The 15,222-nt window shown below is 38.8% G+C and overlaps 1 protein-coding gene across 10 annotated transcripts in view; it reads left to right on the plus strand.

Annotated features, from left to right (window-relative positions):
* Positions 1–300: 300 nt before the first annotated feature.
* PPFIA2 (PTPRF interacting protein alpha 2) overlaps positions 301–15,222 on the plus strand; it is a 346,865-nt gene continuing 331,943 nt past the window's right edge. For 2 of the 10 annotated variants that reach the window (XM_069773300.1, XM_069773305.1), the window contains exons 1-2: positions 310–696; positions 11,202–11,452. In XM_069773300.1, the coding sequence (XP_069629401.1) occupies positions 11,204–11,452 (249 nt within the window). In that variant the 5' untranslated portion in view covers positions 310–696; positions 11,202–11,203. Of the gene's footprint in view, positions 697–11,201; positions 11,453–15,222 lie in introns of all 10 variants that reach the window. The other 8 variants (XM_069773303.1, XM_069773307.1, XM_069773304.1 and 5 more) reach the window with 7 other exon arrangements.

Consider the following 15,222-nt stretch of genomic DNA (forward strand, 5'->3'; position numbering starts at 1 on the left):
CCGGGGTTCTCTCTCCCAGCTCCCACTGCCGCGGCTCCTGCTCTGGACCGCTGAGATCGGGCGCTGTAGGGTGCCTGCCAGGCAGCGATGAGCTGTGGGCAGAGGATTTCTTTCTGTAAAGCAGAAAAGCGCGTTTGCTTTTGATCGTGCAGGCAGTCGTGCGTGCGTGTGGACTTCAGTCACGCGCAGAGGCATAATTAGCCTGGGAGGTATTGAAGAACAAGAGAAGCCAGGTATCGCTCAGTTAAGTTTAACAAGAGATGAGAAATAAACGAAAGATGCTTTCGCCCTGGCCCCTCCCCCCTGTAATCGCTTGGCCTCCAGCTGCGAAGATGCTGTTGCTCGAAAGGGGCTGCTGGAGCTTTAAGAGCCGCTCCCCCCCCTCCTGCTCCCGACAATGGTCTGAGCCGAGCTTTGCTTCTCAAAGCAAAATTTGTAATATGCCATTTTTCCCATGGATGCTTCTCCTCTTGGCTGCTGACGAAGTGACCGAAGAAAATGCTGAGGTGCCAAGCAGCCAGTCTTGCCGGAGGACGGGTGCAGGGGCTCGGGGTTCCTCGGAGCAACGCCTGTGTTACCATTGCTAGGAAGATGATCCAGGAGTGCTCGGCTGTGTGAGTCCCCGCTCGAAGCTGGTGGAGACTGCGGTTGTTATTGATCAAGTGAAATAGCAGACGCCGAAATAAAAGCCACTAGGTACTGAACCTTCTATTTCTGAGTTAGACATTCCCTCCTCAGCCCCGATACCCTCCGGGGAGGTGAGGTGCAAATGCAAAATCTTGCTGTCTGCCTCTCGCTGTAGTACTTGTGTGGTATTTAAATGCATTTCTGTAATGGGAGTCGGGAGTTGGGGAATTTCAGACTAAAAACGTGAAGCCAACTTCTTTTTTTTTTTTTTTTTTTTTTTGGTGTGGTTGAGAGGGATATGAGGCTGGAGGGATGACATAAAGAACCAATGGTTGGAATGAGTCTTTTTTTTTTAAGGTACTGTGTTGATCACCCCTCCTGTGTGGAAGGAGTGCAGGATGCTTCTGTTAAAGGTGATATCATAGTTTAGTGGAGACTGGCAGGTAAGGAGTTAACTAGGAGGAGGAATATGCATGTAATGCAACTCAGACAATAGGAAGGATTTTCCTTATGGAATTAAACCGTGCTGCCTAAGAGCAATCTTGCTGAGAACATCTGAAAAGACATAATTGCAGTAAGAACTGGTTTTATCAGCCACTGTATCTATTTAATGATTTGGGAAAAAATAGCTTGTAAATGCAAAATATCCGGAATGATCCAATGAAATGAGTTTTCAAGCTGATGTCACTGTGGACAGGCTAGAATGTATGGTAGTTCAATTTCTACTTCTTTCTCCTGCAGCAAAATTACAAGTAACTTGAAATGACTCCTCAACCTTGGTGTACAAATCAAACATCTGAGTATACAGAAAACAAGCTTTTAAAACCAGTTATGGACAGAAGGGGGAGGGAATACAATTAGATTCACATCTAAGGTGGTAGCCATCAAGGTGAGCAAAATGAATGCTTGTCTAAGAGCCTTTGTCAGGCAGAAGCCAAGTAGTATTCCATCTTCTCATTGCCAGAGCTTGCCCAAGTGAAAGAAGCCCAGCTGGTGAATTATTCCCAGGCTACATGAGATTGCAGAGGCGTTTGTTACAACATTCACTTTAAAAAAATAAATAATTCCAAGACTCTTGGACAGTCAAGATAACAGAAGATGTCAAATAGGGTGGGGTCCAATGAGAAGAAAGATTAGAACTTTCTCATTTTCCACCTTTATAGGATGTGTACCACAGAAATTTCAAGTAGTTTTAGAAAAAGTCAGTATTGAGGATGTACTTTCACACCTGGTCCATACATAATTATCAGCATCTGTGGATAGAAGATAATATAAGAGAATTGCTATCAATTTAGTTGTTAATGGAGTAGCTCCTGAAAAGGAGCTTTATATAATTCTTAACGAAGGGTGGGCATATCCTGTGCTGTTTGTTGCAATTTTTGTCCGCTCACCTGGATGTCCAAACTGAGCTGCAGAATTCCTAACTGAGCTAATGTCGAGTTCACTCTTCACGGGAGCATAATGCAGCTAAGGCTATAGATATGCTGTGACATTTTTTCAACCTGAAAAATCTTTAATAATGTAATGGCAATGAACCACATTCTTTCCCCTTCTCATAGAACAGATGACTTTAAACAGTCATTGCTTTTTGCCAGTTCAATGTTGTGTGTTAAGAGGGGAAACCTGTTCATGATTCCTCATAATATTGTAGGCAATGGTCACATAACATCCAGCGTGCTCCCTAGTTGTGCATAACATATATTTTTTATTTTTATGCTCCTGTTTGGAGGTAGTAAAATGACAGGAGGTTGATGGCTTGCCTATGTTAGTGACTTTTCCAACCATTTACACTGATCCAAACCCACTGAAGTCCATGACAGAATTTCCATGAATTTAAGCAGTTGTTGGATTGGGCTCCATGCAAATGATTGGAGAAAATACTGAACTAGGAACCAATCAACCTGGAATAGATTTTGCAGTAGATGGTGTAGTAGATACACAATGGACAAGGAAGAGAATGTATTTAGAGAACTTTAATGTGCTGCTTTACAGGTCTAGAACTACTATTAAAACAAGTGCTTAGGCTTTGTTTCAAATAAGAAGAATTCTAAAGTTTTTACATTGCCTAAAAGTCTTTTCCTAGGGAGCATGTATGTGCTACATGGATTTTAAGGAAAGCAGTAATTTGTCAGTATCCTGCTCCCCCTTCAGAACCTCTCAGAGGCTTTGGGACAGTCATAAGGTGCTACACAAGTTCAGTATCTGCTGCAGTCCTTGAGAGTTTGGGGCACTTCGTGTGCTCCCCGAGAAAGGGAATTGTAATGTCTGCTCTGTGGCTCCTGATGAATCTAAGAAACAGTGTTTGTGTATTAACAGTAAAATGCTGGTGACTTAAAGTAAATGCATATTTCATTGAGGAATTGCTTTACTTACATTCAGAATACCAGGTAAAGTGGTAAACTTTTTACTGCAGAGATACTAAGTTTAGTATCAATGGATCTTTTGTTTTTCTTTTTAAAGAAAGAGAAACACATTTAAAAAGTCTTATTTTTGTTGTCTTAGATCAGTCAAGCATAGCTTTAATTAAGTTGTATTACTGCAGGGCAAGTCAGCTTTTTTCTGGCAAAGGAACAAAAAATTTCTCTTTTTTCCTTTGAATAAAGAGGTATATATAATGCATGTTTAGGTATTAATGAGGCATATGTCACCTTGCTAAGCCCTTTCCCTCCACTCCTTCCTCTTCTTTGCAATCTTGGCTGTACAGGAAGTATTGCACAGAATAATGTACATGAGGTCTTATTCTGTTATCATGGTATTCTGTGGTCTTGAAGATATGGGACAGAAGTGTTTAATCCACCACTTGCAGTTCCTAGCACCCACTGAAAGAAATTCCAGGTCCATCAGTGTTCTCTTGGATGCCTGTGTTCCCTCATATTTATTTAACTCAGTGTGCCTTCAGTCATATCCTGACAGAGCAAGATGGCTGCCACTTAATAGTGGGTTGCTGCTACTGTAGTTATCGGCCCTGTTCCTCACTTCCTCCTGAGGACCAGGATGGTTAATGAAGGTCTTCATTATCTGTTCCCTCTCCACTTCCATTCATCCCTCAGCTCCTTTTCTGACTCAGTTTTCTAGGGGCAACAGCCTGCAGTTCTCTAGTGGCACAAAGAGCTGCATGACTTGCTGGATGCATGGTTGGGCACCACTGGTATAATTAAGTAGGATTTGAGATATCAAATTAGGAAACCAAATTGGATGCCTGAAGCACTCCTCCTTCATCTTTTCCTCCTTCTTTCATGTGACCAGTGTCTTGGTAAAGAAATCCATAGTAAATTACTTCAGTGGGAATTTACTCAATCTCTGCAAAGCTGACTCCCGATAGCTGGTTACAGATTTCTGAGTTTACTCAACACCATGTATCTTTCCTGTGAGAAGCAAGCAAGTCTGTTTCTTGGTTCTTGGGTTTGTTTGGGGGTTGGTTGGTTTGTTTGATTGGTTGACTGTTTTTTGAGAGGATGGTGTTAGGAAAGCTTTTTTTTTCCCTGATGTGAGTATGATGTGTTCCTATTTTTACTTATCATTAATGGCATAGCCAGAAAACTTCCTAAATGTACCAAGCACCTCATGCCTTTACATATGTTGTAAACATTGACTTGATGACAGATTATGACCTTGAATAGGAACAACTTCAATGTTGGAATTCTGGGGAAGAAATATTTATTTATATGTACTGTTTGTTCCCTTTAGAAGGAGCATATACTACTTAACTACAGTCATACTGTACATATGTGTTCCCCTGCCAAGCTAGGCTTCAGCAGCTTTTCAGTCTTTATTCTAAAAATATTTTTTCGTTATTTGCTTTACTGTGATTCACTGGGTAAGTAAAAAAAATATAAAGCATTAAAATCTTTCTTCAAACCTTTTGAAAGAATATAAGTGAGGCCATAAAAGTTGAATTATAAGACTTTTCAAACTTTTAAATTTAAAATGTTCTGAGAGGTGGCATTTTATCATCCCATATAATATTTTAGTTTCTTTTTTTGTGTATATTTTCTGACAAACTGTAATTGCCTACATTTCCAAAAATAAGCAGATTTTTGTTTAAGTTTGGTTGTCTAAAAAGTACGTGTTTGTTTCTCATTCTCATGTGGTTATGTTTTCAGATTTCTCTGGTTTGTGGAGTTTTTGGGCAGGTATTTTTTTTATTATTTTTATTTTAATGTCACTCAGAGATCAGCACGTTTAGGGTAAATAGCAATATCTAAAAATGTGGCCATACTTGTAATCAAGTGTAACTGAGTTTTATTTTTTAACGACAATTTTGTTTACTTTTTGTAGAAGTCTTCCAAGTATATAGAGCCCCAAATTCTCCACAAGGCAGGCCTTCCTAATAAAATCAATGTGGGGTGGGTTTTTTGTTGCGGTGTTTTTTGTTTATTTGTTTGGGTTTTTTTTTTTTGAATGCAATGAAATGAGCCACAATGTGGGGTTTTGGTTTTGGGCTTTTTTTCCAATTCCTCTCCAGCTTATTTAAATGTATATTAAATTTCAGAATCTCTCTGGTAAATAAGTGAATCCTTTGAACTTAAAGCTCTCTTCAGACAGACGGAGTTATTCAGTGTGGAAGGGACCTTTAAAGGTCATCTGTGCCAACCCCTTGCCCAATGCTGGGCCAAATGCAAAATAAGAGGTTGCTCAGTGCAGGTTTGGAAAAATAAAAAGAAGATTCAGTGATTGCTGTAAATTTCTGAAGTTTAAGGCAGGTATTTTCACACTACAATTTTTCTTGTATTTTTATTGCATTAACCTGAAAATTGTAAGAGAAGTTACTTTGAAATTTAGAATTGTGGCAATGCAGTTCAAGCTTTGTGTTGTAAACTTCAGAGAAGGCATTCTGATGCTTCATGCACGTTGTTGTATGTCTTCGCTCATCCTTCCTTTACTGTTACTGTCAGTTCTGACTTCTTTTTCCCTAATAGGACTCATCAAAGATATGTAACTGTAATTGCCTTGTAGTAGTTGATAGGAATGTATTGATTAGTGAGAGGAATACTACCCTGGGATAACAAAAATGTTAGCATAGGAGCTGGCACATGCAAACTGAATGGAGAGATTAAAATATATGCACAGACTCAATGAACATATTTTTGCATCTGAATTGCAGTGTGCACATGGAGTTGAATGAGGAACTAACAGCCTGTTACACTGTTTAAGACTAATTCAGAAGAGCAGAGGGCTGGAAACTTCATCCTGAACTTTTATCTTTTGGCGCTGTCTCTGATTGTATAGTTATATACAGTCAATTGTATGACAGGGGAGCAGGGTCTCAAACCATTGGCTGACAAACACAGTTAGACAACATGGAATATCCAGATGTCAGTTTATGACTATATTTGGTCTATCCAAAAGTTATGGTTTAGAAAATCAAGTCCTATGAGCCTAACCAGTTTTTGAAGCAGTAAGAATGGAGGACAAAAAGGAATTTTAAAGATGGTCCATTATTTATCCTGCTGAGTTCTGTTCTGAGTAGAATTGATATCTACATGAATTAATAACTGTGTACTTGAGATTAATACCTGCCACATATGCATGGTCCATTTTTCCTGAAATGTATATATATCCACAAAGTCTGGGATACATCTGACCTGTCTATATGAAAATTGATTCATGCATATATAGTGAAATGTATCTGAGATATATCAAAAGTTCTGTAAACTCACAGATCAGCTACAAAAACACGTGTGGCATGGTATGTCTAAAATGTAATAGAAGTGGGCCTGCCAATAGCCTTATTCTGAGCCTTTAAAAACTACAGCATTGAATGTGGCTCTGTCTGCCCTATAAATACAATTGAAAAAAAGCATATATTTTTCACAGAAAGAATGACTAATTCTGGTTATTTTACTAGTGAGATCACTTTCAGTGTCTAATGGTTGAAATCCTTCCTGTATAAAATATGCTTTAGCTTAACACAGATTTATGGTCTGCGATTAGTGGGGCAAGAATAGGTAGTTAAAATGATTCCTTCTGATGTCAGTGTATGAAATATTTCAGTTGATTATATTATGAAACCAGAGTTAAAATTGTTGGGGTTTTGGCATTTTTTAATCACCAAAATTAGCTTTAAAATTTAAAATTATGTAGAAGGAAAATCAGAAGTTGCCCTCTTCCCCCACTGGAAATTTAAAAATACAATTAAAATTACTCAGGCTGTGACCACATTAGCAATCAGACCTAACTGTTCATAGCAATACTATTTTTATTTTATGTTTTAATGTGAATCCCAGTTGTTTCCATCTACATGGTGTTGGCTTGGTTCTCTATGTGTTTTTGGTGTGTGCAAACTAAATTCCTTTCAGCTATAATTAAACTGGAAGCTTACTCTTAAATCTAATGTCCTGACCCCATGTGTGAACCACATCATCATGTGGTTAACCAAGGGTTGTCTAATACATACATACCATCAGAAGACTCTGGAAACTTCAGGAACTCTTGTAACTCCCTGACGTGAGTCACTTCCTATCTAAAGATCCAAATGCATATGTGCCCTCCTATTTGTCCTTAGCTGCCAGTCTTCTACTACTAAATTGTGATCAGTCTGTTTGCTGACACTGTTCCTCTACTTCTGTTGAAGTCCTTTCTCTGCTATACCTGCCCTAGCTTTTGTTGCAGCCCCTCTTGATGAACCTCCCTTTTTTTTTTTCTTCCTTTTAAAATTATTCAGATAGTCTCAGTATTTTGATTTCTTTCTGCTATCAAGCAGAAGATTCATAAAGGGTGCAGTAAGGTCCTGGGGAAGTGGCTCTGTTCTTGAACATGCGCTGGAAGAAGGCCAGCATTTCTTGGGAACAGTGTTAAATGGTGGCAGCCTCAGGACATTGAAAGCATCCCATCTGCTGGCAGGTGTAAGAGTGATAAATGCCAGATAAAGTTTAAAAAAAGAAAAAAAAGAAAAAAAAGAAAAAGAATGCTTTTCTAAAGGCAAGAAGACACAAATCATAGTAAATCAGAACACCATGGCATATAGGTCTTTCATGAAGAACTATAAGAAATCTTTCTTTGGGTGCCCCACAATAAACCTGCAGTTGTTTGAAAGTTTGTTTCTGTCTTTCTGGGTTGATGACCCAGGAACATCCTGAGAAGCTGGGTTCCCTTCAGAGTTGTTCTAGGGGTCCTTGTTGTTGGCTCCCACAAAAGATCCATGTGAGGACATGGCCCAGGATTCCGGTTTCTCCTGCTCCTCACTGTTGCAAGTATCAATGCAGCCCTTTCTGGCACACCCTACCAGTATTTCTGATCTGGCCCAGGTTAGCATACTGCTTTTCGATATTTGCCTCCAGGCTGAGGGTGGGGAAAGGGAGAGGATGCATGTGGTTCCAATGGAATAATGGTATCGATTTCCAAACTGCCGGAAAGCAACGTACATCACCAGTGTGACTGCAAGACCTGCTGTACCTTTTAAAGATTGTCCTGGGGCTGTGAGCTGTGGGAGAAAACTTCCAAATAGGAACTGCCCACATCAGGAACTGCCCACCTGTTCCCTGCATTCTCTGCGGTCTTACTCGTAGTCCAAGTTTGTTACTTGTGCCATGTCAGGATGGTGCAGCCCAGGCTTTCAAATTAAGCACAGTGCATGGTCCGCTCCCCTCCCTGCATGCAGCAGCTTAGAGGGTGGAGAAGACATGGTAATAGTGCCATGAGCATTCAACCCATGGATTCCATTGCTGCCCCACAACCACTTGTATATATGGCTTCCCGCATCCCCGTAATGACTGTAGGAGGAGATTTTCTATCTAGTTTGAATACAAGATGCTAAGGTAGCAACAGCTGTCTGCATAGAGGTTTCCTTACCTGTTTCCACACACACACCAGCATGCATGAAAAACTGCACCACTCTCACTCTGCCACTGCCTGTGAGCAGTGGTAGTGTATGCTGTGGTGTTCAGACCATAAACTTGATCTGCATGTGCAGGAGGTAATTTCTTGAATGATGGAAGTTCACCAGTGAGAATCCCGCAGGGCAGGAAGTTTGCCCCATGAGATGTTGATGATCATGAGGCAGGAAAGGTTCAGTGACGATCTGAATTGTTTTCTTTAGTCTTGAAGAATGGGCATGCAGAGACCTTGGTCTCTGGCCACCTGCTGCATATGGAAAAGTTATGATTGAACTGAGCAAGTGGCAGATGGCCTTGGATGTTTTAGTTATCCCTTTGCTCACTGTGAACTTGACCATCCCAAACTGGTTAGCCACAGGTGGGACCTGGTGGAGACACTCCACAGAGTGATGGCCACTTGCCAAGTGAAATGTACTCCCACAACATTGTGAGAGGATCGTGGAGGCAAGACAGTGGCTCCCTCCAGCTGATAGTCCCACAGCTTGAGGTATCTGTGGACAGTGGGCAAAGCAGTTACAACAGCAAGAACTCCCCAAAAGCTGTTCTGCCTCTGCAGAGAAATTGAAGTGTAGGAGGATGAGTACTCATTTATTCAAACCATCCTTCTGCTGGTGCAGCTGCAGAGTTTAGTCACTCCCCATCTGTGGTGCTTCACAGTACACACTGTCCATACTCAGAAGAGGAAGTGGTAGGTACCATGAAGGTCAGTTGCTAATGGTGCAAATATTTTTAATCTTGAAGCTTTTTATGGCAATGGAGGCACTGATGTATTAACCTCATATCAGTATGAAAGGACATTGTGGTACTTGCTAGTGGAACCTGTAGTTTAGGAGAGGCAAAGGTTTCTGGAATAGAAACTTTTGAACCTCATGTGTAATGGAGATATGCAGCATCGAATTGGATAATCCTGAGTAAATATACCTGACCTAAATATATTGGAGATCTGAGGCACTTTTCAGTGTCTATCACTTCAAGCTATTAACTGCTTCTCTTGCTCCTCATAATTACTAAGTGGATAATAGCCATAAGCAACCTTTACCTTGCCTCCAGTCCGCTTTAAAAACAGGACCAAGACCTACCTGAAACCTCAGTAGTGAAGCTATTGCTTATGAAAGCTATGCAGTAGTAGCTGATAATTCATGCTGAAATACCAATGTTTGATGCCAACTTTGCTAGTTATCGTATCTGCTGAAAAAGTGAAAATTAAGAATACTAAATTCTGCATGAACATTCAGAATATGATCAAGACCAGCTAATCTCAGTGAAGCTATTTAATTTTCCCAGTAAATCTTAGCAGCAAGTAGCATTAGCACAAGGCTTGTTTGTGACTTATAGGAGGAGTTTGTTTTAATGAATTAAGTAGAGGTGTCTTAGCTCCTTTGTTCCTTGGTGTATGGCCTGTCTTTAAATTACATTCTGTAACAGCTAGATCTCCCATTTTTCATAAATTCCACTTTCACCAGTTCCATTTTCCTACTTTGGAAAGCAGACCAGATTTAAGAATATGTAGAGCTAATCTGTCGTAATATTGAGAGGGAAATGGTGACAATGTTACACGATGGCACACTTAACAGTGGAAGTGTGTCAACTGCATGTATTGTAGAAAAAGTTCATGTCCGGAAGGTCCACAGCAAATTCCTAAGTAAAATATTTTAACTTCCAGTAGATGAACCAAAAGCACCTTGATCCCACTTGCTGAGATAAAAGGCTTCCAATAGTTACTACAATATCAGTTTCCAGAAATTAACCCTTAACTATGTATAAAGTTATATCTGCTGTACTTCTTCAGTCATACTAGAAAACAGTTTCTGATTCTTTGGGTGACTGTCATTGGGTAGATATCATCTATTATTAACACAGTCTTTTTATTAAAAAAAAAAAAAAAAAAAAAGAGCTTTGAGACCTGTCATATCTTTGTTTTGGTTTGTTTTTTTTTCCATCTACAGAACCCAGTATCTCATAGCATAAGTTTCTCCACATACACAAACTGAGGTTTTGAGATACACATAAGAAGCTTTATAATTGAAGAATGGGACTAGGTGATATTATTTACTCTGTTCAGGACTGTTTTTAGGAAACAAACAACAGTGATTCTGTCCCTGGTAATTCAATTTGCACAAGATACCACAGGGATGGTAATTAGCAGAGAGTTTCTAGTTCTTGACCTCTTACTGAACGAGCTCACTGGAGAATAATTTCCCCTGAGGGTGGGAATAACTAGATAGAAAAATAGATTAACCTGGCATTGTTAAGGCAGCATGATACTGGATCGATGGTTAGCCTGAGCTGTACTGTAGAAATGCCTAGAGCAGGACAAACTCTGGCAATTAATGGCAGCTACTGGCATCAATACCAGCAATTCAACAATGACATTAAGTAAGAGAGGGCAGAAAATCAACAAGAAAGGAGACTACAATTGCAGAGGAAGTCTTTTCTGTCATTTTAAGAGAGCATTATTTGCAAAACTATTAATTTAAAATATTCTGTTACCCTCTGTCTCCTTCCAGTCATTCTTCTCTCAGTTTAGAAAGCACATTCAAAGTCTTTGCTGTGTGGAATTAATCACTGTATTTAATCCCTGTCTATCGACCATCTGATTAACATTGAAAGCACAAAGTTGAAAGAGGGAACAATGCAATAATCTACGGTGTCCATATGACAGAGTAAATTCCTCTTATGAAATCCCCTCAAATGTTTTTCTACTGAAGAGCTTTTCCTTGATTTGTGTTTTTTTTAAAGAAATGATGTGTGAAGTGATGCCAACGATAAACGAGGACACCCCGATGAGTCAACGGGGGTCCCAAAGCAGTGGCTCGGACTCAGATTCTCACTTTGAGCAGCTGATGGTGAACATGCTGGATGAAAGGGACCGTCTCCTTGATACTCTTCGGGAGACACAGGAAAGCTTGTCACTTGCACAGCAACGCCTACAGGATGTCATCTACGACAGAGACTCCCTCCAGCGACAGCTTAACTCAGCCCTGCCTCAGGTATGTAGTTTATAAAGATATTTTTTTTTAGGTTCATTGATTTTCTGCTTAATGCCCCTTACTTTAAGCATAATCAGTATTTATTCCTTGAGGCCCAAATTCTGCTCCTGTTGAGGTTGGCTGCAGAACTCCTATAGATTTAATAGTACCTGGTTTGACCTCTTTGGGGCCTGTCTTCTCTTCAAAGTTAAGAGTAGGAGTAATGCTGTTGACTTCAAGGAGAAAAGATGAAGGCCTGTAGCTACTGGTTCTTTTGGCTGTTGCTCTAGCATTTACAACAGATGAAGGATCATTTAAATTAAAGACGTAATGGTGGGAATGAAGAAAAAACAATGAGGATATTTCCTGCAGACTCTATTCCAGATAAGATTTTCTAACTAGTGTTACAACAAATAAAACTAGCTTATGTAGGTTAAATAAGGTACTACACAAAACCACAAAAACAACTGATATCTTAATATTTTTATTCATTTATTTTAAAAATAGTTATATAAATTTCTTTATCTAAAATTACCTTGGTCTTTTTTAGGAACTGCAAAATTAGTGTCTTCATTTAAAATAATAGTATGATATTATATTTCAATATTATATATCAATATAACATTATTTTTCAATATACTAGAATTAAAAGCAAAGAAACATCTTAGTTCAGTCAGTATATCTGGCCAGAGGTTTGAAATATACCATGATTCAAAACACAGTTTTTTCCCCATGTTATTTCCTTTGCGTCTTCCAACTGTCACTTAATAGAGAATTTGATTGTAGCCATGAGGGCCTGGGCATACTTACCTGGGCAAAGTTGTATACCTGGTAGACAGTGGTTAGAGAGGAAGACAGATTCAGCTGTGTGATTGGAATAAGGACGTGGTAAGGATTAATCAAATGAGTGAGAAAGTTCTAAAGATAGAAAGGAAAAAGGCACCCACTGGAGTAGGGAGCAGAAGCAGTTGCTTAAGGGCTAACCTCAGCACGCTATTGGAATATCTTGGGGTAGGGCTGAAAAAGAGAGAGGGAGACTGTAATAATTTGAAGAATAGCATTAGCAACTTCAGTATGAGCTCCAGGCAATAAGAATGGCTGCACTGGGCTTGGGTCAAACAAAAAGGCGTAGCAATGATCTTGATATACAGTAAAATCAAGGGGTTTTTTTGTTTTTTTCTAATTTGTGGGCAGTTGAGCTTTTCTTCCACTGGTGTCTCTTCATAGAACAATGTAAAAGAATAAGTGAAAGACAGCATAGGTCCTTTATGCAAAGTTTTATTGCTAGAAATCTGAAGAATAGAGGAGGTTCTGCATCTGTGAACCCCCATTCAGTGTGCCGCGTAGCACAGAGGCACTCTCCACTCAGCCCGTGGTGAGGTATTTCTGTTGAGCACTAGCAGGTGTCTAAGCCTTAATGTTTGTTTCTCACATAAGCAAAACTGCTAAAATGCAGGAGACTACCTAAGGAAAATAATATTCAGCATAAATGTGATACAGAGCCTAAAAGAAACAGAAATTCTAAGGAACTGGATCATGACATGATTTTGATCTTCATTTCTTCTAGTAAATGTTGGTGTTGTATGTTTTTGAATGATAGCCGTACACCCCCTAAAAGTGATTTGTCATATGAACGCTTTGCACTACCATGTACCATTAAGAATGGGTATTTCAGGTAGCATTCATCCATATATCTAAGTAGAGATGTGGGTTTCCCATATGAGGAACTGTGTGACATACTGCTTACACTTTAAAGCAGAACCAGATTTTTTCCTATCAGTTAGGTTGTTTGGATCTTCATGTAAGTAATTCAATTCTGTAGAAATCTGTTTCTGTAAGTACAGAGCACTGGCCTAGTAATACAACTTTCTAGTAATAACAGCCTTCCAAGAAAATAACTTCCTTATGACTGCCATACTATTTAGCTTCCTTTCTGGACTTGAGATAGTCTATATAATACTTCTATCATTTTCTTTTTTGTTTATGGTTTTATTAATGGCAAGCTTGCATTGCTAGCTGCCTGACATAGCCCTATGACAAAATGCTACCCAGTACTTTTATCATGGAGAGGAAGAATTCTGTGTTCACTTGATTTAAGAGAAGAATACATAAGTATACGATAACTATATGATAATTATTACTTAGTTATAACCTGACATCTAATGAGGCTTGCTTTATCAGAATACATTTCTTTTAGCTCTTGATTTCTTGAGTGGTTTTCAAAATTCTGTTATTTCTTAGCATTTACATAGTGCTTTGCATGTAGAAAGTGTGTATTGACACAGTTACATTCTGAAGCATTTTTGTTAGGACACTGGTTTTTGTCTTAAACAGTTGAAAATATGATCTGGAAAAATCATTGCACTTTTCATAAATAGAATCTGAACAAAAAGAACCTGCATGAAAACTGGGGTAATGTCTGACTGGAAATAGGAAATATGAAGCTTGAGATATTAGTTAATGCTGTTAGAGCTACAGCTGTTAATGCTGTAGCCAAAATGCAAAATATGACTGTAGATGGCTCTAGGTTTTTATGCTGATCTATGCTGTGACAGAACAATGTATAGTTAACTACATATTTCGAATCTGAGTTAAAAAAATATAGTTGTCTTGCTAATTTCTATCATTGAAGTAATTTTTATTTCCATTAGATTAGCAGTCTTAACTTTATGAACATCTATGTTTAACTGAACAGCTATATTTAAGGAAGGAGGGAAAAAGTGAGCAGGCAATTACAGACCTGTTAGACTAAATGTAATAATAGAGAAGACTTTAAAACTTATTTTGGAGGAAAAACTAATAATAAGTCAAAAAGTTAACCTAAAAATATGACCAGGGTTTACCAAAATTATCTTTATACAGAATAACTCAACATCACTCTTTGGTACCAGAACTGTTAGACTACGGAACTATGATATCCCTAAAATAGGTATCTTTTGAAATGGCCCCATTTAAATTACTAGTAGATGTGAAGTGAGTAAGAAAAAGTAACATAATTAGTAAAGTAAGTAATAGAGAGAGGAAGAATTTTCACTTACAGTAGACATTGACAGGATGGAAGGAGACTGGTAGTAGTAGTTGATTAAGAAGGTGTTTGGGGATCAGTTTTTGTTAATTTGAGCACAAGAAGGAGGAGCATGCTAGTGGAAATTTTCGATGACACAAAATTGAGTTGAACAGTCAACTAACGGAATGAGTATGATAGTACACAAGAACAAGAGTAACAGAGGTGGGATGATATTGCATGGTACAAACATGAGGGCCTTATATCTAGCAGTTGATAACAAAAATTTATGTTCCGACCTTTTAGGTAGCAGTAGTAGAGAGGGAAAATATACGTGATACAACGGCTGTAGGCAGCCAGTGGGAGGTGGGTGTAAAAAAGGCAAATATAATTCTGAAATGTATTATGTAAGAGATTTCTATTAGAAATACGTAAGTATTAATGCAATTAAACCAAGGAGTGGTTTGAACCTTATTGCCTGGGTTTTGGCTCAGTAGTGACTGAGAGCCAACTTCAGGCTGGAAGAGATTCAGAAAAAGACTGCTAGAGCAAAGAGGTAATAACATCTTCTGCATGAAAAGACTAATTGAAGTTTTCATACTTCTGGGGAAAACTGAGTTGAGAGGGAATATGAGTGATTTTGTAAATTTTCCTGGAGAGGCAGGAAGATGGAGTGACTAGGTAAAGATGAAAGAAATTCTTTAAGCCAAAAATAATGTTGATGGAGGAAAAAATGAATATAGGGTACCATGACTAAAGATGTATCATTCATCAGAAGAAGATCTTG

Source organism: Haliaeetus albicilla, chromosome 28 (assembly GCF_947461875.1).
Source record: "Haliaeetus albicilla chromosome 28, bHalAlb1.1, whole genome shotgun sequence".
Lineage (NCBI taxonomy): Eukaryota > Metazoa > Chordata > Aves > Accipitriformes > Accipitridae > Haliaeetus > Haliaeetus albicilla.